Source organism: Prunus mume, linkage group LG5, assembly GCF_029339155.1.
Source record: "Prunus mume cultivar Tortuosa linkage group LG5, ASM2933915v1, whole genome shotgun sequence".
NCBI classification, from domain to species: domain Eukaryota; kingdom Viridiplantae; phylum Streptophyta; class Magnoliopsida; order Rosales; family Rosaceae; genus Prunus; species Prunus mume.
Window position 1 is genome coordinate 5,323,737 of NC_142702.1, and position 22,294 is coordinate 5,346,030.

At 35.6% G+C, this 22,294-nt stretch overlaps 1 protein-coding gene across 1 annotated transcript; it reads left to right on the top strand.

The window, feature by feature from the left end:
- Positions 1–5,138: 5,138 nt before the first annotated feature.
- On the top strand, positions 5,139–20,586 carry NRPD1B (nuclear RNA polymerase D1B). The gene is made up of 20 exons (XM_008233440.3): positions 5,139–5,298; positions 5,418–5,483; positions 5,753–5,809; positions 6,175–6,279; positions 6,742–6,868; positions 7,013–7,128; positions 7,772–7,825; positions 8,588–8,755; positions 9,535–9,693; positions 9,774–11,663; positions 11,786–11,961; positions 12,529–12,604; positions 12,706–12,848; positions 13,488–13,645; positions 15,160–15,434; positions 16,421–16,594; positions 16,705–16,845; positions 16,948–18,407; positions 19,307–19,421; positions 20,075–20,586. The coding sequence occupies exons 4-20, from the start codon at positions 6,199–6,201 to the stop codon at positions 20,327–20,329; spliced, it is 5,568 nt and encodes a 1,855-aa protein (XP_008231662.1). The 5' UTR covers positions 5,139–5,298; positions 5,418–5,483; positions 5,753–5,809; positions 6,175–6,198; the 3' UTR covers positions 20,330–20,586.
- Positions 20,587–22,294: the final 1,708 nt, after the last annotated feature.

The following is a 22,294-nucleotide window of genomic DNA, read 5'->3' on the forward strand; positions in this document are numbered from 1 at the left end:
GCTCACTATATAATCAACTTAAATCAGTTAAATCCATCATGCAGTGCATTTCCTTCCAATTTTTTGCGATAAACTAATAAATAATTGACTAAATAAACATCCTCCAAAGTTTCAATAAAAATTTCCAAGTTTTTCTTACAATTTTCGTGGTTTTTATTCAATTTTTATCAATATCGATAATATCCCGATATTTCCATCGAAATTTCCATATTTTTGGACTACTAATATTTCTGATATGATCGATATTTTAGATATTTAGAGAGAGAGAGAGAGAGAGAGAGAGAGAGAGAGAGAGAGAGCATTGATTAATGCACCTTGACTTAATTAATCCACAGTACAATAAGACCATAGTATGAAATATCAATAACATCGAAGAATATTGAGGCAGTTTATCTTACATCTTGTGTTGTTGTCCAGGAAGCAACGGTTTTGTTTCTCCATCCTTACATTGTGCCATTTTGAATACAGTGGGAAGTTCAAATACAAGTACAGTTATGTGATGAGATAAAGAAGTTGAGAATCGTCCATTCTCATCTTTAAGCATTATGATGCATATCAATAAAGCGATGATTAGATGCATAAACACTCACAAAACCATATTAAAAGATTGAAAGGGAATTTGTGTTATGAATGTATTATTTATAATCAAAGGTAGACACTAATATGCACTTTTGATTTGTATTATGAATGTACAACATGACTATAAAACCTACATAAGCTACAATGACGAAGAGGGCAGATGTTTCTCCTACAACATATGCTTCCATGAAGCTTTAGAAAGTGAACCTATTTGCTATGAAATTGAGTGAATATTATTCTACTTGTTAATTATATTTCATTTTAAAAAGATATTATTCTAAATATCTCATAAAGATATGAAAGAGGATTTTCAAAGAGTAGTTTGAAATAAAAGGAAACCCTAGTACTTAACAAATACAATGTATTTCTTTAAGAGACGAATATCTTGTATATTACCTCATACAATCATGGTATCTTGTGCCTAATGTATGAGATTAAGAAATAGGATCCTATTTGTCGTGATGCAACTCACGTCTTATTGAAAATTACAAATTAAAACACTTATGTTAATCATCAAGAGATAAAATATGTACAACTAAACCAAAAGAAAAGCTCAACAACTAAAGAATTAAAACAAATACTAGAAGGGAGAAAACCAAATTGGGGTGGTTGTTGTTGCCACTTGGTAGGCTAGCCAATGGGTGGCCAATATGGGTGTGGTAGGTAGTGGTTTGGTGTTAGACAATTTAGGTATAATTTGTGGGAAATAAACTTTGAAAATGATTATAGGGATTATCGGCCGCAACTGAAAGTTGCCCAGGCATTTTGAATTTTTACCTTGGTCATCTCGATACAAGATGTATTGGGTCCTCATTTGAGTTTGAATTTGATTACATATTGTCCTAAAGTGTGAATACACTTTATCATGTAGAAAAGACATCCATGTAAACCTTGTAGTGACTTGGTATGCCCCATGCTTATATATGAGTACCCATCACCAAGGACAGAGCTAGAATTTTAAGTTTTCTTCGAGGGAGTTGGTGGTAAATAAAGAACAAGCTTTAGTTGGATTATTTTTTTACATAAGTTAAACACATTTCACATACCATATACATGTTTGGAAGGACACTAATGTAAATATGTGAGTGTTCCTGATATATTTATATGTAATGACATTATTATGCATGTAAATTTTTATTTTTTCTAAATCATATTTCTACCCACATTTGAAGAAATTTATTACAATTTAACTTTTTGTTTGTATTCATCGTTATCAATTTGGGACCTTTGTTTGCTATTATGTGTAGTCGGATTGTACAAATTTCTTGAGACCCACATGTTTTGCATTTCAAATTATTTGGTATTAGGGGTGGGTTTAGTTTGATAACTCGAAACACCCAAACAAATTACTGACCAATAAGGGGCAATATGGGATAAATCAAAACCGAAAGAGACAAAAGATCATCATTGAACCCATCGAACCACAACCACCATCAAACCCATTACATATCAACTATAACCACAACATCCTCAGTATCAAACCTTCACAACAACCTCTGTATCAAACCACCACCAAGAAATTGAAACCCAAAAACTCTAAATTCAATTCCTAATTCAAACCTCAAAAATCAATACACTAAATTCTGAAATTTAAAACCTAATTGAGACCCTAAACCTTAAACAACAACACGAACCTAGAAACCCAAAAAACCAGACTTCCATGGTTTAAGCATGCATAGGTTTCTATGATACATTTTGGTCAAGATAAAGGGATTAGGAGAGAGAGAGAGAGAGAGAGAGAGAGAGAGAGAGAGAGAGAGAGAGAGAGAAGAAGAAGAAGAAAAAGAAGAAAAGTAGAAGAGAGAGAGATAAGGAAAGAAGAAGAAAATAAAAAATTAAAAAAAGTTGAGTTTTAAAAGAATATAAACTTTTGTTTAAATGGGTCTGAGAGTTTTAAAAGCCCTTTAGTATTTCAAAAGCTCTTTTTATTCAATAAAAAATAGAGAGCCAATCCAAGAGCTAATCTCACCTCTAACACAACAATTATGAAGAAGGATGAAATATTGATCAATTCTGTTTTACCGACGGTTTTAGTATTGGGATATCAAATCCAGTACCCAAATGCATTCATTTGATTGGTATTGAGTTAATTTTTGTGGATTTTTCATGTTGGTATCGTGTCAGTTTTTTGGTAATTTTTTTTAGCCCTAGGTTTGATAACGATTGTAATTCAAGTGATGACGGTAATACTCATATAGGCTTATGGGTGGACGTATGTTAGGCTAGTTGGTTAGTGCAGTGAGTCCATTCCCTTAACCCTAAGTTCAAATCTCCCTTCCTTGTTAGAGTAATTAGGGCTTGTTTGGAATTGCTTCTATAGAAAACACTTCTTCTTGTAAGCCCTTGTAAAAAAACAGTTTTATTTTGAAAAGGTTGGAATTTCTCCAGAAAGTGCTTGTATGACTAAGAAGTACTTCTAAATTTGTTTGCCAAACGCTGTCAGAAAATACATTTAGCCATTCCATAAGAACATCTTAAAAAACCCTTAGAGTAATTTAGACTATTGCATGTATTAATATCACGCTTAATTGCATATATGAGCTTAGTCAAATTAGCTATAGTGGATGTGCTTTCAACTCTACACCAGAGTTTGAATCCCCATTCCCATTGCAGGCCAGATCCATAGTGTGTGGGCTGGGCCATAGCACTGGGCCCCAAAAAAATGGGGCCTCCTACACACTTCCAATCTAATAAGTATACTAGCAAAAAAAACCTTTTATGTGTGAAACTAATGCTTTTTGGGCTTTATTTTGAACTTTTTTTTGGCATTTTTCTTTATCTTTCATATAATGGATCTTTTTTACTTAAACTAACATACTTACCACCTAATTTTAAAACTTTTTATTATAATTTTTGTTCAAAATGAGGTAAGAGTGTTAAACAAAAAAGACCTCATTTTTCATTTTTTTTCCCACGCCCTCCAAAATCAATGGACCAGCTCTGTTGCATTGTTTAGATTAGATTAAAGTAGAATATCGCTTATATAAAAAAAATTTCGCTTAATTTTAGTGATACGGACTTCACAATTATTTATGTGGTTTTCGTCCACATTAATTTTGCATTGGGTTATGATTTTATTGCCTTTTTGGTCAAAATTAGGATGAGTTTTCAATTTTATGAATTTTAAATAAAAAACCAAAGTTTTCGCATTGATCATTTGTGAGCACACATATTAACCTTGAGGATCACGAATGACAAAAAAAAAAGGACACAATTTGATAGTTTCATGAACCTCAGTGACGTTTTTTGATATAAAGCTTTTTATGAATTTCAAATTTAAATTATTTTAAATAAAAATATATATATATATATATATATCCACATCATCAAACTAACAAAGTTTTTGACGGAACTTGACGGTAGGAACCGTTTGTGAGCACACATACTAACCTTAAGGACCACAAATGACAAAAAAAAAAAAAAAAAATAGTAAGGACGCAATTTGATAATTTCATAAACCTTAGAGCATCCGCAATTGTAGTTCAACAGTTCAATTTATTGAACTTTTTTGGTAGCTATTGAACTAAACTGTAGTTTCACTTGTAGTGGTGCAGTTCAATATCTTACAAATTAAAAACTATATATTTTTACATATCTTTTTAAATGATTGAATAAAATAAAATGAATAAAGTTAATTACGATAAGAATTATACAATTGTAATAGTTTAAAGAGATCTTTAAAAACAAACCAATTTTGAATATAACAAATTTTTTCTTGCTCCCTAGTAAAATAAGTTCCCTTTTTTTGGTTGCTCATTTTTTATCGAAAAATAAAACTTCAACATAAACGTTTTTTTTTTTTTTGTGGATGTTGGAAGTTGTGGTAGAGTTATTTTCTACATATGTATTTCTAGGTAAATAACTTGCCATTTGAAAAGGGAACTAGCCAATTGTGTTTTTGAAAAAAGAAATAAATTAGCAATGGCTAGTATATATAATTAGCTATCCTTTTTTTAAAAAGTGAAACAAATCAATAATGGCCAGTATATATTCACTAGATGTTTGTTTTTTTAGAACAGTGAAAGCTAGTTTACACTAATTCAATATAATAGAAAAATTAAAAAACGAAAAGTAATGTTGTCTATGCGTCAATAGGAAAGAGATTGTAGAGTTATTACGGTAGGTCAACTTATTGAAATAAAATTGAAATGACTCTCACCATTGCTCTGTTTGTGATATAAAGCCTTCCACTTTAATTCGAAGCATTCCGTTTGAGCCCTAGTCCAACGACGTCAGACTTGAGAGAGAATGGCGCTATGAATTCTGAGACGTTTTAACTTTCCCTCCTCCCCCTCTCCCACGAAATCCCCAAACGACATTTCCACAATGCGCTAAACTCTCCATTTTGCCCCCCATCTATTGACCAACCAAAACCAGCATTCCACGCAGAACAAATTGGTCAACGAGTCCAGTCCAGTCATTTCAAATCCCCAAACCCCACACCACTGAGCTGTACGGGTCCAAAAGTTAAAACCCAAATAACCTTTATAATTTATTTTTATTTTCTTTTGAAAAGCCTAATAATCCTTTGTTTTATTTAGGGACTTTGATTTCATAGTGGAGAAAAAGAAAAAGAAAAGCCAGAAATTCCAAAATTCCCTTCTTCATGCAAAACTCATTTCACTCACTCAATCTCACTCTCTGGATCATCAGAGTCTGTAAAGAGGAGTGAAAGTGACAGCAGAAGACCACACGGCGTCGTTTTTGTAATTTGTCACTGTAAGCTGTAGGCCAAATTTCTGTGTCATTTCAAAAACTGAAATTTGCTTTCAAAAGCCTTTTGCAGAGCAGAGCTCTCACTCCGTTGAAAAACCCCAATTTTTTTTTTGGTGCTTCAGGGCTTAAATTTAGGGTTTTGGGGTCAAACCCGCAGTGCCAGAGTACGGAAGAAGCGAAACGTTGTGGTAATTTTTGCTCTAACTTGTTTGCATTTTGTTATTCGGTGTTTGGTTGCTGAGAAAGTAAGCGAGTTTTAGAAGAAAATACGACCGTAGAAATGGGGCTTTTGCTTCTTTGGGAAATTGAAGGGGGAGAAAATGTTGTACATTGGGTTTATTTTCACTCAGTTTTTCTGTAACCAAAGGGACCATGAAGTCTCTCTCTTGCTTTCTCCGTCTCTGACCGTGACGCTAAACACGTTTGCTTTGCGTTTTGTTTTTTTGGTTCCATTTAGGGGGGTCTTTTTGCTTACAAGTAGCTGTTGAAGCACAAACACACCCGAAGACTTGGGGTAATTTTGCTCTTTCCTTTTGCTGCAGGTTTCTTTTGTGTTTGGTGTCTGAGAAAGTTGGTGAACATTTTAGACCTCGTTTCTCTTTTGTTGCTGCGTTGTGCTGGGTTTTGTACTCTTTCCATTCTCTCAGAAACATGCTACATTGGTTCAGATTTTTTATTGCGTTTGTTTTTAACATATTTTATTATTTATTTTTCGTTTTTGAGGTTGCTACCTCCCACAGACTAACTTTTTTCTTGAAATAAATTTTTAGCTTAATAATGGTGTTGTGGTATATTTGCATGTTGGTTTTGCTGTAATAGTTACAGTCCTCTCTACATTTATCTCCTTTTCCCCTTTTTCTTTTTCCTTTTCCACTGCAGTATCTTAAGGTTTCTTTAAAGGAAATGGAGGAAGCCTCTTCCTCAACTATTTTAGAGGGGGAGATAACTGGAATCAAATTTGGTTTGGCAACTCATCAAGAAATCGTAAGTAGAAATTTGACATTCAATTCATTAGTTATTCAGTTGATATCATCTACTGTTTGAGAGGTGTTAACTGCATTGGTTTGTTTCAACGAAAATAAAATTGCATTCATTTGATAGGAGTTGGAAGTTTCTGTTTCATTTTTTGGAGCGATTGGCATCTAGAGTCCATATTAAACATCTATAATCTGAGCTGAGCTCATTTCGTTTCAGTCTGAGCTCATTTAGTGCCTGTAATTAGCGGATTATACCCAAAAAAAAGAAAAAAAGAATTATTGCTTTCCATTTATCAAATTATATTTCTTCACAACTAGTGCCTGATTATTGACTATGGGGAAGTAAATTAGAAAACCAACAGAGTGTTTGTAATGATTTTAATTTTGCAGCTCTTAATCTTTAATTATTCCGAAACCCAACAATGTTGGACTAATTTCGTTTTATATTTGGATTTTACTTTTTTGCCAGTGTACAGCATCTATCAGCAATTGCGCTATCAGCCATGCAAGTCAGCTTTCCAACCCATTCCTTGGCCTGCCCCTTGAGTTTGGAAAGTGTGAATCTTGTGGCACTTCTGAAGCTGGGAAGTGTGAAGGTGCCATAAGTGTCTTTTCTTAGCCTTGTCATTTAGAGTTAAATTATATCAATGTTGTGAAACAAAGTTAGATGTAAGAAATAGGTTATAATCCAAAGCATACAATTGGAAAAATAATGAAGCATATGTTTTATCCCTTTTCAGGTCATTTCGGGTATATTGAGTTACCAATACCAATATTTCATCCTAATCATGTGAGCGAATTGAAGCGGATGCTTAGCTTATTATGCTTGAAATGCTTGAAAATGAAAAAGAACAAGGTACCACTAGATTGAGTTCTTCATCATTAATGATTGTTTCTATGGTCATTATTTTGCACACAAAGCAGAGACTTTTATTTCATTTATTTGGACTTTTCTTGTCGGTTAACTGAAGAACTGCAGATGGTGGTTGTTTTTGTTCTAATTTTCAGCTGAGGAACAAAAAGGTTTTACATGAAGAAGCAGTTGAATTTTGAAGCTATTTTTACTGTGTCATCCATCTTTCATATATATCACTTTTTCTATTTATAATCATTTTGTATTAAGTGCCCCTCTTTGCACCTGTATTTGTAATCTATGCAGTAGTCTCAATTTTTGTTTTTGACTTTCGAAAGTTGCTAAAATATCCCAAATTTTGCAAAGAAAGTCTTTGAAGTTTAACTTAGTACCACACGATCAACGTTTGTATTCAGTGAAATTGTTTTCTTGTTTGCCAACCACTAGTCTCACAATTTTTATTGTTTTTGTGATCATCTTATTGATGCAAAGAGTCTTAGTCGACTATTGCTTGATCTTCAGTTTTTTTAAATTCTGTAAACCAGTTGTTGCACGCTTTCTATTTGACTAGCTACTTTTTCTTATCATGAAGATTTGTGTTCTTATATTCTGTATCCTTTGGTGTTTCTGGGTTGATACCATTCAGTTTCCAACCAAGAATGCTGGTTTAGCAGAGAGAATGCTATCTTCATGTTGTGAGGTGAGTATAAGCTGACCAAACCCCTTTTCTTTTCCTAGATGTGAAGTGTGCTAGCTGGATCTAGTAATTTTTGAATCTAATCTCTCTGGCTTACTCACTCACGCGCACACATGCACGTTCACACCCACACATGCACGTTCACACCCACATGCACACACTAATTTAAGTCATGTAAAACAGAACATCATTTGTGTTTTCTCATATGCTTCATCTGCTGGGATGCCTGTGCACTTATTATAGATTGGTCCTTTAGAGGTTTTATTCCTTCATTTGGTATACCATGTTTAAAAAATTAAAAGTAATATAACTGGATAAAGTTGTTTTCGACTGGCAAGAAATCTTTTATTGTTTGTGTTTTTCTTAGTCTTTTTAATTTAATTTTTTGTAATGCATCCAAGTGGAATTTATGCCCTTATTTATTTGGGTTGCATGTATGTAAGATGGTATTACTTTCTATAAACTGGACAAGTATTTTTTTTTATTTTATCAGCTTGGTATTTTCATAAATGTTATTTGTACTATATCAGTTTTTCCATGGATGAATTTTGGAGATGATGTAACGTAGGTTAACATTTAGTTTGTGGATTCTCTTGCGACTAACTCAGAAATATTCTAATCTAAATAAAGTATTTTTTTAGCTAAAACTGGGGTTTTCTCTTGAAGTTTAGATTACTTATTTATATAGAAATTTGAAGATTATGCAATATGTTCTCTCTGCATTTTCCATACACAAGTTTTATGGCCTGTTACTTTTTTCTGTAGGATGCTTCACAAGTGTCTATTGGAGAGATTAAACCAACAGATGGTTCTTGTTCCTTGCAATTGAAGCGGCCTTCTAAATCAAGAACACCACCTGGTTTCTGGAATTTCCTTGAACGATATGGTTTTCGTTATGGTGATGGCCACATACGAACTTTGCTTCCTTGTGAGGTGTGGTCCTTACTTCCTGCCTATGTTTCTCCTTGCTCATATCACATTTTTGGAAGTTTGATTGATTTTTATTGTCCAGTTATGTGGGTTGAAGGCTTTGTTTGCTCACAGTTCACTTTGATTTCTATGATGTTTTAGCTAGTGACAAAGTTTGATGTTTTTTATCACGTACGTATTTCCAATTTGACACACTAGGGCACATGCAAATGTCCTCGCTAATCACAGAAATGCAACAAAGTGATTGCCTTAGCCTTGGGTTCCTGTTTGAATTACTTTATTGAATGCATTGATGAGGGGGTGCTATTGAGCTCCCTTTGGTGTCAAGCCGCATAGTCTATTTTATCTCAACAATTAGTTTGATGGCTAAGTTAGTCGAAGTCCTTTTTTCAAATAATTCATTTATACTTTTGTGCTGTTTTAATTTGTGCAACATCTTTATTTCTAGTATGAGGCACTTGCACTCATGCATACGTCCTCACTAATCACGGTAATCTGGCAAAGTGAGTACCTTACTCTTAAATACTTTATTGATTAGATTGATCAGGAGGTGCCTTTACTTTTGTCGGCTCCATGTGGTTTCAACTTAATTTATTCATTAAATTAATTGGCCAGATGTATATAAATTGATTCTGACCAAATGGTTTAAATTACAAATCATGCATAATGCAATCATACTGTGACACTTTCCTGTTTCTGCTGATTGTAACCGTTTTCTTTAATGCTTTTTATGGCACATAGTATTCTCTCCTGATACATATTATTTTGGTAATGACTACCAGGTGATGGAAATGCTGAAAAGAATCCCTCAAGAGACCAGGAAGAAACTTGCTGCTAAAGGCTATTTTCCTCAAGATGGATACATCTTGTCTCAAATACCTGTCCCTCCAAACTGTTTGTCTGTGCCTGAAATTTCTGATGGTGTTAGTGTTATGTCTGCGGTAAGTTTATTGGCATGATAATGGACCTTAATCAGTTCTGGTTGGATTGGTTATAACTAGTCTTCCTTGCCATTTTCCAGGATCCTTCAATATCAATGCTAAAAAAAGTTCTAAAGCAAGTTGAAATCATAAGAAGTTCAAGGTCTGGCATACCGAATTTTGAATCTCAGATTGTTGAAGCGAATGAATTGCAAGCAATAATTGATCAGTATCTTCAAGTTAGGGGTACTGGAAAGCCATCACGCGATATTGATGCAAGATTTGGTGTAAACAAGGAGCTTAATGCCTCTTCAACAAAAGCATGGCTTGAAAAGATGAGGACATTGTTCATTAGAAAGGGTTCAGGCTTCTCTTCCCGCTCAGTGATTACTGGGGATGCATTTAGAAGGGTGAATGAAGTTGGCATCCCATATGAAATTGCTCAAAGAATCACATTTGAGGAGAAGGTTAATGATCATAACATTAGGTATCTACAAGAGCTGGTAGATAGCAAGTTGTGCCTAACCTATAAGGATGGTTCATCGACGTACTCACTCAGGGAAGGTTCAAAGGGGCACACATTTCTGAGGCCTGGTCAAGTGGTTCATCGTAGAATAATGGACGGGGATCTTGTTTTTGTAAATAGGCCCCCAACCACCCATAAACATTCTCTGCAAGCACTCCAAGTGTATGTGCACGATGACCATGTGGTGAAAATCAATCCTCTCATTTGTGGGCCACTTAGTGCCGACTTTGATGGTGATTGCATCCACCTGTTCTATCCCCAGTCGCTTGCTGCAAAGGCAGAAGTCTTGGAGCTTTTTTCAGTGGAGAAGCAGCTGCTTAGCTCTCATAGTGGAAAGCCAAATTTGCAATTGGCCACTGATGCACTATTGTCATTAAAGATGATGTTCAAGAAATATTTTTTGGACAAAGCAGCAGCACAGCAACTGGCCATGTTTGCATCATCTTCATTGCCACGACCGGCTTTACTGAAAGCAAATTCTGCTCATTCATATTGGACTGCTTTTCAGATATTACAGACTGCATTGCCAGCTCACTTTGACTGCAATGGCGACAACTACTTGGTCAACAAAAGTGAGATACTGAATATTGATTTTAGCACAAGTTCTGTAGCAGCTGTGATGAATGACATTGCTACCTCTGTTTTCTTTGAGAAAGGTGGTGAAGCTGTTCTGAAATTCTTTGATTCTCTACAGCCCTTGCTGATGGAGAATTTATTTTCAGAAGGGTTTAGTGTTGGTTTGGAAGATTTTTCCATGTCCAGGGCATCCATACAAGACATTCAGAAGAATATTCAGGATAGTTCTGATTTGTTGTATCATTTGAGGTCAACATACAATGAGTTTGTAGAGTTTCAATTGCAGAATCGCATCAGAAGTGTGAAAGTACCAGTTTCACATTTTATCTTGGAGTCATCTGCATTGGGTGATTTAATCGACTCCAAGAGTGATTCAGCCATTAACAAAATTGTTCAACAAATTGGGTTTCTAGGCCTGCAACTTTCTGATAAAGGAAGATTCTACTCTAAGACATTGGTTGAGGATGTGGCCTCTCTGTGTCATAGTAAATATCCATCTGACATTGATTATCCCTCTGCCGAATATGGACTAGTTCAAAGCTGTTTTTTTCATGGGTTAGATCCATATGAGGCGATAGTTCACTCCATTGCTACACGAGAGGTGATTGTTCGGTCCTCAAGAGGATTGTCTGAACCTGGGACTCTATTTAAAAATTTAATGGCCATTCTTCGCGATGTTGTTATTTGCTATGATGGCACCGTCAGAAATGTCTGTAGCAACTCAATAATCCAATTTGAGTATGGAGTCAATACTGGATCTAGGCACCAGCATTTATTCCCTGCTGGTGAACCTGTTGGGGTGTTAGCTGCAACTGCAATGTCAAATCCTGCGTATAAGGCAGTTCTGGATTCTACCCCAAGCAGCAACTCTTCATGGGAGCTGATGAAGGTAGTTTTGGCTATTGATTATGACTGTTTCTTTCTTTTCAAAGCTTGAATTTTATCTGTTATGTTTTCTTTCGCAGTGCATACATAAAGGCTCAACTTAAATTTGCATTTTCTTTTCTTCAGGAAATTCTGCTTTGCAAAGTCAATTTTAAGAATGAGCTCATTGATCGCCGTGTAATTTTGTACTTGAATAACTGTGGTTGTGGAAGAAAGTACTGCCGAGAACGTGCAGCATGTTTGGTTAAGAATCAGTTGAAGAAAGTCAGTCTTAAAGATACTGCAGTCGAATTTATGATTGAGTATGCTCTGCCTCCTTTTTTTTTTGGCAATATTTTCATGTAGTTTTATTTAAGTATGTATGTAGGAATGTCATGTATTGCCCACTCCTTTAGTCCATGTTGATTCATCATATTCTGGAAAGTGAATAAGTAAATAGAATTCATTTATTTCTTTAAATGCCTTCTGCGAGTTGCTACCTAGAATAAGTGTTGCCTTTGCTGAAATATTTTTAAATACTGTGTAGCTCCTTGATGCATAATTTGGGGTAACTATGCAACCTTCCGGTTTAATATTAGTTAGATATCCGATGGGTGATCAGGTCAAAGAGGGTCAACAGCTCCAGAACAAAATTGGTGAAGCTTTACCACCTACGTAGCATTTTGTTTTTATCAAACTTCTTGATTTAGCTAAATCATTGAGAGAGAGAGAGAGAGAGGGAGAATTTGGCATATTATGTGGTCTCCATGTCATTGACAAAAGAAATTGGATTTGGCATGTATTATATATATTGCTTTCTTTTTTTGGTGGTATAAAACTAATGTGTGACAGTGTGTTTGGTGTAATATTTGTGTATTCTTACATCGCAGATATAACAATCAGCTTTCTGGTTTGGGAAGTCTGGTAAATGATGCAGGCCTTGTTGGTCATATTCATCTCAATGAGGTTGGCACTGTTTTCAAATTGTTCTAACATTTTCTTTATATCTTCAGTCATGAAGTTGCAATTACTTCCTTGTGTGGGTTAACCAGAGCTCCATTTAACAGGATATGTTACGAGAGTTAAACGTTGGTGTTCACGATATTCTTCAAAAATGCCAAGAAACTATTAATTCATTTCGGAGGAAGAAAGTTGGAAAGAAGAAGTTCAACATTGGTTATCATTTTAAAAATACAGTTTTGTTTGCCAGGTTGATTTTTCCCGTCTGATAATTGTTTCATAATTATGTTCACCATATGGACTTAATCTTTTATGCTTTCCTATTTGTGAAACCAAATTTTGATATGTGATATGACAATGACGTGAGAAAAAGCTTCAAGTCGTTTTAGTTAATATGATATTTTTGTTTTTAGGAAAGTTGAGGAACATTGTGAGTTGCACCTTTTTTGTATATTTTATTTTATAATTTCTTAGAGGTTGGTTTTTTCTTTGAATTGATAATTGCAGTTTTAGTTAAAGGAGGGGAGGAGGAAACACAATAACGTGATATCTTGGCCAAAAAAACAGTAACTTGATAAGAGAAACACCGCCAGTACAAAGTCCACCATAGTAATGTAGATCATCCCTGTTGTTACCATACCATGTAAATGCTTTCTTATTCGATTTGGAACTCTGCATGCCTTCTGGATTTAAGAGCCCTAGAGATCATGAAAATTTCCATCTCAAAAGAATTCATAAATCAAAATTAAGTTGTTTACATGGCATAATCATATACAATGTTTACTTTGTTGACATCCATTTCCCTTATTGTGTTTGAAAGTTTACCTGTGGCTCCACATCAGAATTGTAAGGATAGCCTACTCAACAATTTAAGCTTCCTTGTTTGCAGTGAACATTGCTCCTTTCATCATTCCTCTGCAGAAAAAAGATCCGACTCCCCATGCTTGATGTTCTTCCTTCAAGCAACTGATGATTTGGAGACCACTACCACTTTGCAATACTATGCGGACTTGATTTGCCCTGTTCTTTTAGAAACAATAATAAAAGGTAGCTTTAGAGTTATATGTAAAGAGTGCAAAACTAATTTATTATTTGAGTTCCCTTTGTTTCCAATGGCTGTTGCTCTTTTCATTTGTTTTGCAACTCACATATATAACAGAAATGTTCCTAGCTATTATATGCAATTTGTATGTTCTGATTATGTCTGTTTGTTCAGTCTCTCTCTCTCTCTCTCTCTCTCCCCACTTCTGTGTTGTATCCCCTTTTTATTAGAGTTGCTGTCGAAGGTTTATCTTTAGTTTTTTCTCAGAAGTGGGCTCCTTATTTACCATCTTTCTACTCTTTTCTTTTTAAAGAAAAATTTAGTTTCTTATTAAAAAAAGAAAAAGTATTGGAAAGTCTAAGTACTGATTATTTGTCTCTTCATAATTCAAGTCAAGTGACTAAAAGAATTGAGGAGCTCATGAGGGACTTTTTGAGGGAGGGCCAAGAAGGGGAAAAAGGAGCATTTAGTTAAGTGAGACTTAGTGTTGAGATATAGGGGAAAATGGGTATTGGGCTTGTAAATTTGGTTAAGAGGAATGTGGCTTTGTGGAAAAATAGTTGCGGATATTTCCTTTGGAGAGGGAATCCTTGTGGCATGCTGACTTGTCCTCATGCTAATAGCTGGGACTCCAAAGTGGTGTGTAGTCGTGCACGTACAAGTCCTTGGCATTTCACAGTGAATTGGTGGGTGGGGGAATCTCCTTTTTGTTTTTTATGTGCGCATCTTTATAGACTGCCATCCAATCTCTAGTTTGTCAGTTGTTGTATGGGTTGGAATTTAAATTAGGAGAGACTTAATGAAGCTGAAATAGGGGAGTTTTCCTCTATTTATTTGATTGAAAATCCTTCATTGTGTCCAGACCAGGGTGATAGAAGGGCTTGGAAATTTAAATATTCTAAATCCTTTTTATTTTTCTTGCAACTCCTGTCTTTACCTTTTTTCAACCGATCCCAATTGATTTGAAAGACTAAGGGCCCTAGTAAATCCTTGTTTGGTTAGGTGCTCATGGGATGGTCGTTACTTGTGACAATATCCAACGTAAGAGGCCAAATATGTGCCTATCAGCCGATTGGTGTTAAATGTGCATGAATGCAGAACATATTGACCATCTATTTCTAGGTTGAGTTGGGCATTTCGAGCCTCATGTATAGTCATTAGTTGAAAATGTGGCTTTAGGAAAGGCAGGAAGGCTAAATCTTAGGGGCGGAGGAGTGGTCTTAATGGATAGGGTGGTTTTTGGACAATTTGGACATCAGTAGTTGCTGAGTTTAGAGATATTCATTTCATTGTCCTTAATTTAGTTCGGGTTGCTGCAGTTTTCTGATCTTTAGAGTTTTGGCGCTGTTGATCGGAGCTTTTTCTTTTATATTTTGTGTTTATTGTTGCTTTGTCTAAATGGTGTACCTCTTGTTTAATCCTGGACACTATTTTGTAACTTTTCTTTTAGTAATGTCTTCATTTTTATAAAAGCTTTTTAATTTGGTTCTCAAATGAATCATGTCTTTTTAATGGACAGGTGACCCTCGTATTGGCTCAGCCAATATAATTTGGATTGATCCAGATACAACAACTTGGATTAGAAGCCCAAACAAATCTCAGAAGGGTGAATGGGCCTTGGATGTTGTTCTGGAGAAATCGGTCATCAAGCAAAGTGGTGATGCATGGAGAACAGTGCTCGATTCTTGCCTTCCAGTGCTTCACCTAATTGACACCAGACGTTCCATCCCGTATGCCATCAAACAAATTCAAGAATTGTTGGGGGTGTCTTGTGCTTTTGATCAAGCAGTTCAGGTACTGTCATTCACAGTTTAGTTGTTTCTAGTAGGGGTGGTGATAGGGTTGTGGGATATCATGATTTGGTGGTGTCATATGGCAACATAACCTAAAAAATATAGTTTTTTGAGCTGTATGACTTGATTCAAATTTTATATTAGTTGTTGTACGTTTGGGTAGAGACAGAGTAAACTGTAATTTAAGACTAGGAATTTATTTATTTCAAAGCCATATCCATTACTCGATCCATCTTCTGTCAAATGAAAATGCACTCCATCCATGTGTTAGAAGGCCTAAGAAAGAAGAAACAAATTTTCTGATTATAGAAGGATTCATACCATACCAATCAAGAAGTTAAACAGAAAAAAGTCTGAAATTTTCCTCATGCAAACGTTGAACAGTCCGTTTTGTCAAAATCTGGTGTTTCTGATGTTTAGTCTAATATGTTCCAACTTAGTCTATCCAATTTTCCAATTTTCAAATGAATCAACCTTTTTATCGTTCTTGTTACCAAGTAGGGTAAATTCAAGTAATAGTGACATTTTTGTGTTGGGATGATATTCTGTTGCTGCATTGCTTAGAAAATTATCAGTCTTAGTTTCCAGTGGCTTCTATTATATCTGTGTAATACGCTTCTCTCCTGTTGGAGTGTTTGACTTTCTGGACATCTCATTCTTCATACAATTTAATTCTTCACTACCCTTTCTTTCTAGTGGGAGTACTTTAGTGCATCAGTTGTGTGTAAAATTGTATGTTTCGTATGCTTATTAGAGGGATTCAAATGACTGATCTTCATTAGCTGTGGACCTCCTTTTAAAATTTCAATCTTTGCGTAATTGTGTGGCTGTATTTCTGGTTCCCTCTGGCATGCTACCGTACATCTTATGAAACTTAACTTTTCTAGTTGTCAATGAAAATTGGAACATATAGACTAAATTTCTGGGTGATATGAGATACTTATTCTACTTTTCAATTAAGAATACATTTTACGATTGATTACGCAGCGCCTCTCAACGGCAGTGACAATGGTGGCAAAAGGTGTTCTGAAAGAGCATCTTATCCTCCTGGCAAATAGCATGACATGTGCAGGAAATTTCGTGGGATTCAATTCGAGTGGGTACAAAGCACTATCTCGGGCATTGAATATTCAAGTACCATTTACAGAAGCAACACTGTTTGTAAGTATTTGAAAATTTTCGTCTAATTCTGTGAAAGGGCATTTACTTATAGTTACTGGTTAAGATGAATTACAATCAGAACTGATTTTAGTACTCACATGTGGTTGTAGACACCAAGAAAGTGTTTTGAGAGAGCAGCTGAAAAGTGCCACATGGATTCATTGGCAAGCATAGTTGCATCATGTTCCTGGGGTAAACATGTTGCTGTGGGTACGGGCGCGAGGTTTGATGTCCTGTGGGACACAAGAGAGGTATTTCATAATTTTTAATGCATTTGTGAATTCTCAGTCGTATTAAATTTAGTCTTATCTGCTGCTAATTTTTCGCACCATTTAAATCTTGATTTTTTCTAGGTAGAATTTACTCAAGAGGGTGGACTTGATGTTTTCAACTTTCTGCATATGGTGAGCACTGCAAATGTAGAAGAAGAAACTACAGGAGCTCTCGGTGCAGAAGTTGATGATCTAATGCTAGTTGATGAAATGGCAGATTCAAGCTTCTCGCCAGAACTTAACTCCAGTTTTGATAGGCCCGTCTTTGAAGATCTTGTTGAATTTGATGATAAATTAGGAGATCTTCCCGAAAAATCAAACTGGGAAAAGGATTCCTCCTTCCACACTGATTCTAGTGGGGGGAAGGACTGGAGCGTTGACAAAAATGTGGGAACTGTAGCAGTTCCTGACGTTTGGTCAAGCTGGGGTACAGAGAAAGGGAAAACACAAGATAGCAACTCAGCAGAAGCGCAGTTGGATTCCAAGAAATCCAGTGTTTTGGATACCTCGTCTGCGTGGGGGAAAAATCCAGCAAAAGAAAATACGACATCTACATGGGGGACAACTACGGCAAGTGAAAATGATTGGTGTGGTAGAGGGGTAAGTGAGGATGATTCTGCAAGCTTGTCTGGGAAGAAATCTGGTGTTTTGAATACCTCATCTGCGTGGGCGACAAATACTGCCAGAGAAGATGCTGCATCTGCCTGGGGAACAAATCCAGCAAAAGAAAATACCACATCCACATGGGGCACAACTATGGCAAGTGAAAATGATTGGTGTGGTAGAGGGGTAGGTCAGGATGATTCTGCAAGCTTGTCTGGGAAGAAATCCAGTGTTTCGGATACCTCGTCTGCGTGGGCGGCAAATACTGCCAGAGAAGATGCTGCATCTGCCTGGGGGAAACATCCAGCCAAAGAAAATACCACATCTACATGGGGCACAACTAAGGCAAGTGAAAATGATTGGTGTGGTGGAGGGGTAGGTCATGATGATTCTGCAAGCTTGTCTGGGAAGAAATCCAGTGTTTTAAATACCTCATCTGTGTGGGCAGCAAATACTGCCAGAGAAGATGCTACATCTGCCTGGGGGAAAAATCCAGCAAAAGAAAATACCACATCTACATGGGGGACAACTACGGCAAGTGAAAATGATTGGTGTGGTAGAGAGGCAGGTAAAGTTGAACCAGTAGACCTCCAGCCTACAAAACCCCAGGATGATTCTGCAAGCTTGTCTGGGTGGGATTCACCTACTGGAGATGGGAATTCTGGTGAAAGAAATCATCAGTGGGGACAGCATCGTGGAGACCAAACAAAGAAAAATCGTTTTGAAGGTGCAAGGAATTGGGTTTCAAGTCCTGGGGAATGGAAGAATAAGAACCGTCCTCCTAAGTCACCTGGAATGGTGAATGACAATTCTACAATGGGTGCATTGTATACTGTAACAAGACAGAGATTGGATATGTTCACTTCCGAGGAGCAAGATGTTCTTTCTAATATTGAACCAGTTATGCGCTCCCTCCGAAGGATAATGCATCAATCTGGGTATGTTTTCTATCTATGTACCTTCTTAACATTTCGGACCAGGCAGATCAAAATAATGGATACTTTTCAATTTTCTAAAGGAGAAATGATTCTTATATAGGAGGACCAGATGTTTTTGTCTTGCTAAGTGTCTTATAAGTAAGAGTCCATTTGAAGTCAGGGGAATACTTGTAGTTTAGTGTGACAAGAAACTAATGATTTGAATCATTATTTATTAGTATGCAATGTTCTTTTGATGATTTGGATGGAAAGGAACAGTTTAACTCAAAGCCAAAGTTGGGTAGTTTGTGGACTATTTATGAGATATGGCTAGACTTTGGGCCTCTCCATGGGCTTCAGTCTCATCTGTACCATGATTGCCCATTCTTTCCCTTAAATTTGGAAAGGGAAGCTGCTATATCGTAGTTGTCCTGATTGTACTTTGGGGCTTTTGCTCTGTTTTCGGCATTGTTGGACGCTGTACTGTCATACTTTTCTTTTGGTTTCTTATAAATTGTAGGCTTTGTGCAGTGTATTTTCTGGTCTTCTAGTCCACTTTGATTGTACTTCCCGTTCATATTAATATGCATGTTGAAGTCTGAAGTCTATTTTTACATAAAATTAATTATAACAACTATAAAAGAAAGATATCTAATAAAGTGATGAAGTTTACATATTACATTGGACTTTCCTTTGGAGATGTCTTAAGGATATCATATCTTCACCGATATCCATATGAAACAATTGATTTCATTTTTGGACATTATCCAGTCACTTTGCATATATTATAGCTTCGTGCTGTGTTCTGCAACTGTTTGATATTTCCTTCCCTTTTTGAATATTTTAATTGTAGCAATATCTTTGCATGGTGTTCGACAATGATGTAACTTAATTTCTGGTTTTTAAATTATTTTATTCAGGTACAATGATGGGGATCCACTGTCAGGTGACGATCAATCGTTTGTACTTGATAATGTCTTCAATTACCACCCGGATAAAGCAGCTAAAATGGGTTGTGGAATTGATCATCTCACAGTATGTTCATCTACCCTGTTCTTGCTTAACTACGTTTTATTTAGAATTATATTTCTGTACACATTTGATACATTGGATTAAGAATCTCTGACTGATGATTTTATTGTTATACTGCTTATTCTAATATTCATTTTATTTGTTATGGAAGCTGGACATTTATACAGATTTTCCTAGATTGTCCATTGAGTTTAAACTCCATGTGTATTGTTGCATACCTAAATTTGTTCTGCAGCTCAATGGAAATTTTGAAACCTTTTTTTATGTCAATATTTATCATTAGCAAAGAGCTGTTGCACATGGGGAGTTGATTCAGATGGGGTTTAGTCAGAAAAAATCATTTTCGTGTCTTTTGGTTTAGATACTCACGCATGCTACCAGGCTGCTAAGGTTGGTGATCTAATTTTTCAGATAAGGGGAATAAATTCTCATCTTTAAACATGAATTAAGACTGGTTCATTTGAAGGGGTTTTTAAGTCTGGACAAGTAGTGATTGGGAAGAGGTTTTCTTTCATAGTACTTGGAAAACATAATCAGGCTGGAATGTCCGGTATTGTTTACCTTTTTTTTCAGGAACCACTGTCTTGTAATAACTGCCAATATGTGTCATATTTTGTAAAATATTCCACTAATTTACACCGCTATTGGTATGACAGGTTAATAGGCATGGTAGTTTCCAGGACAGCAGATGCTTCTTTGTTGTGTCAACAGATGGTCGTACGGAAGATTTTTCATATAGGAAATGCCTGGACAATTACATAAGGGAAAAGTTCCCTGATGTAGCTGAAACTTTCATTGGCAAGTATTTCTCTAGGAGAGGGAATCGAGAGCGGAACCCAACTCTAAGTCAAACCCCCACTCTAAGTCAAACCTCCACTCCAGAGCAAACTGAGAATGCGGAGACGCAGTAGAACATGTCAATTTCCTGGGCATGTGTCATTTTGAGATTCTCATGTAATTAGGTGTAAACATTCTGCTCCTCTGTTTTTTGATTTGTATATATTAGGCAGTTGTTAGCAGCTCCTGAAAAACTCAGTTTGTTTTCTTTTTTCTTTTTCTGGGTTTGATCTTAGAGCATTTTAGTTAACCTGTTGGTAACTACTGGATGCGGTTAAACTAAACCCTTAATTGGGAGATATTGCAGGTAAAAAATCAATTGTCGATGAAATGCGGAAGTGTTACCAATATCATTCCTCAATGGCTTCTATTTCTTTGTTAATCATTTTGGTACTGAGACTTGCTGCCTCTCTGATGACAGCTCAATTAGGTCTTCATCATTGCTCATGGTTCATGGTTTTGGGTTTATCTCTAAAATGTTGTGCTGCTGCTTCTGTGTGCTGGAAGGGAAATGTTTTGCTGATTAGCAAAGCAGCTCCCATACTGCCAATCGCACTTCTGATTTGGAAATTTTATTTTTGTTTCTATTTTTCTGATAAGGAATTGATGATACTGGGGCATGAGAAATAGCTGTGCAAATGAACATGAAGAACTTGGTTCATTATACAGAGTTAAAAGAGTCTAATGCACTCTAGTAAATACAGCTCAGGTTCAGATAGATTACAAAAGTGTGTTGAATCCAATCAATCATTTCTTGAACAATTGGCTATAAAAAAATATAAATAAATAACAGAATCACCTCTGGTTATTCCGTACAAGAAATATTCACACTAGATCAGTCATAGGCCAATGTCAATTTGATTAAAATAAAGGAAACCCTTACAATTTCATGCATATTAGTTGTCAATCTTCAATTGACTTGTTATATCTTAAAAAATATTTGCAGGAAAGTTATTGATGTCTATATTTATTCCTGCGCAAATCACTGTTTACAGGAGTACAGGTAAAATTGTAGGTTTTGACAATTGTTTTGACTCATTTTCTCACTTTGGTCCTTGCAAGTCCAAAGTCCAACAAGACGAAATGATTACGTTTTGAGTTGATTGCCAATATTTTGGAGAGACAAAGGTGCCCTCACGCGTGATAGATAGTGCAAGCTAAATTAAATTACATAACTAAAATTATGAAAATTGAAATGACATGGGCCAAATTAAAATTGAATCAAACTACGAGGACAAAAGAATATAAGTAAGCATTTTATTTAAGTGGAGCACAAATCGAATTCTTATTTGTCCTTAATTTCAATTTGTCTATGTAGTTTCAATTAAGTCGAAATTAAGTCCCTTATAAGTGCACTGCATGTGCCATATTATTAAACATTGTATATTTAAGGGCAAGGTCGTCATTTAATGTGAAATAATTTCGTGGTTTTCTTCTTGTTAGGACTTGTAGTTTGCCAATTTAAAAAAAAAACGATTGCAAGTGGCTTGTGACTCAAGTGATTAAGAGTATTTATCCCTTTACTTGAGGTCTTAGATTCAATTCCCTCATCTATCAATATTGCTTGTAAAAAAATTAAAAATTAAAAAGGTTAACGACGCACATGCAACACATTGTTTAAAGTGTCATAGATGTTCGATTCTGAGACCATAAGTTTGCAAGTCAATGTTATTTTTCACTAGGCTATATGTTGCATGGACACTCAAGATACTCTCCAAATACTCATATTCAGGATCAGCTAATGTGTTAATTCAATTATAATTCATAAGAAATTAATAAACTACATTTGAAAGACTTGGAAGCTTGAACTTCACTATATATAATTGTGAAATTGAAGTATTAACATCAATATTTTGGTTTTTCAATTAAATATTTATAAGTATTATTATTTTTTATTGTCATGTTCTAGTTTTTTGAGATTTTTCGTTTTCCCGTATCCCTGTATTCCCGTGTCACATATCCGTGTCGCCGTGCTGGTGTCCCTACAACACCTATACTCCTTTGGCTTTAGCTCAGGATTTTATTTCTAACAAAATTTA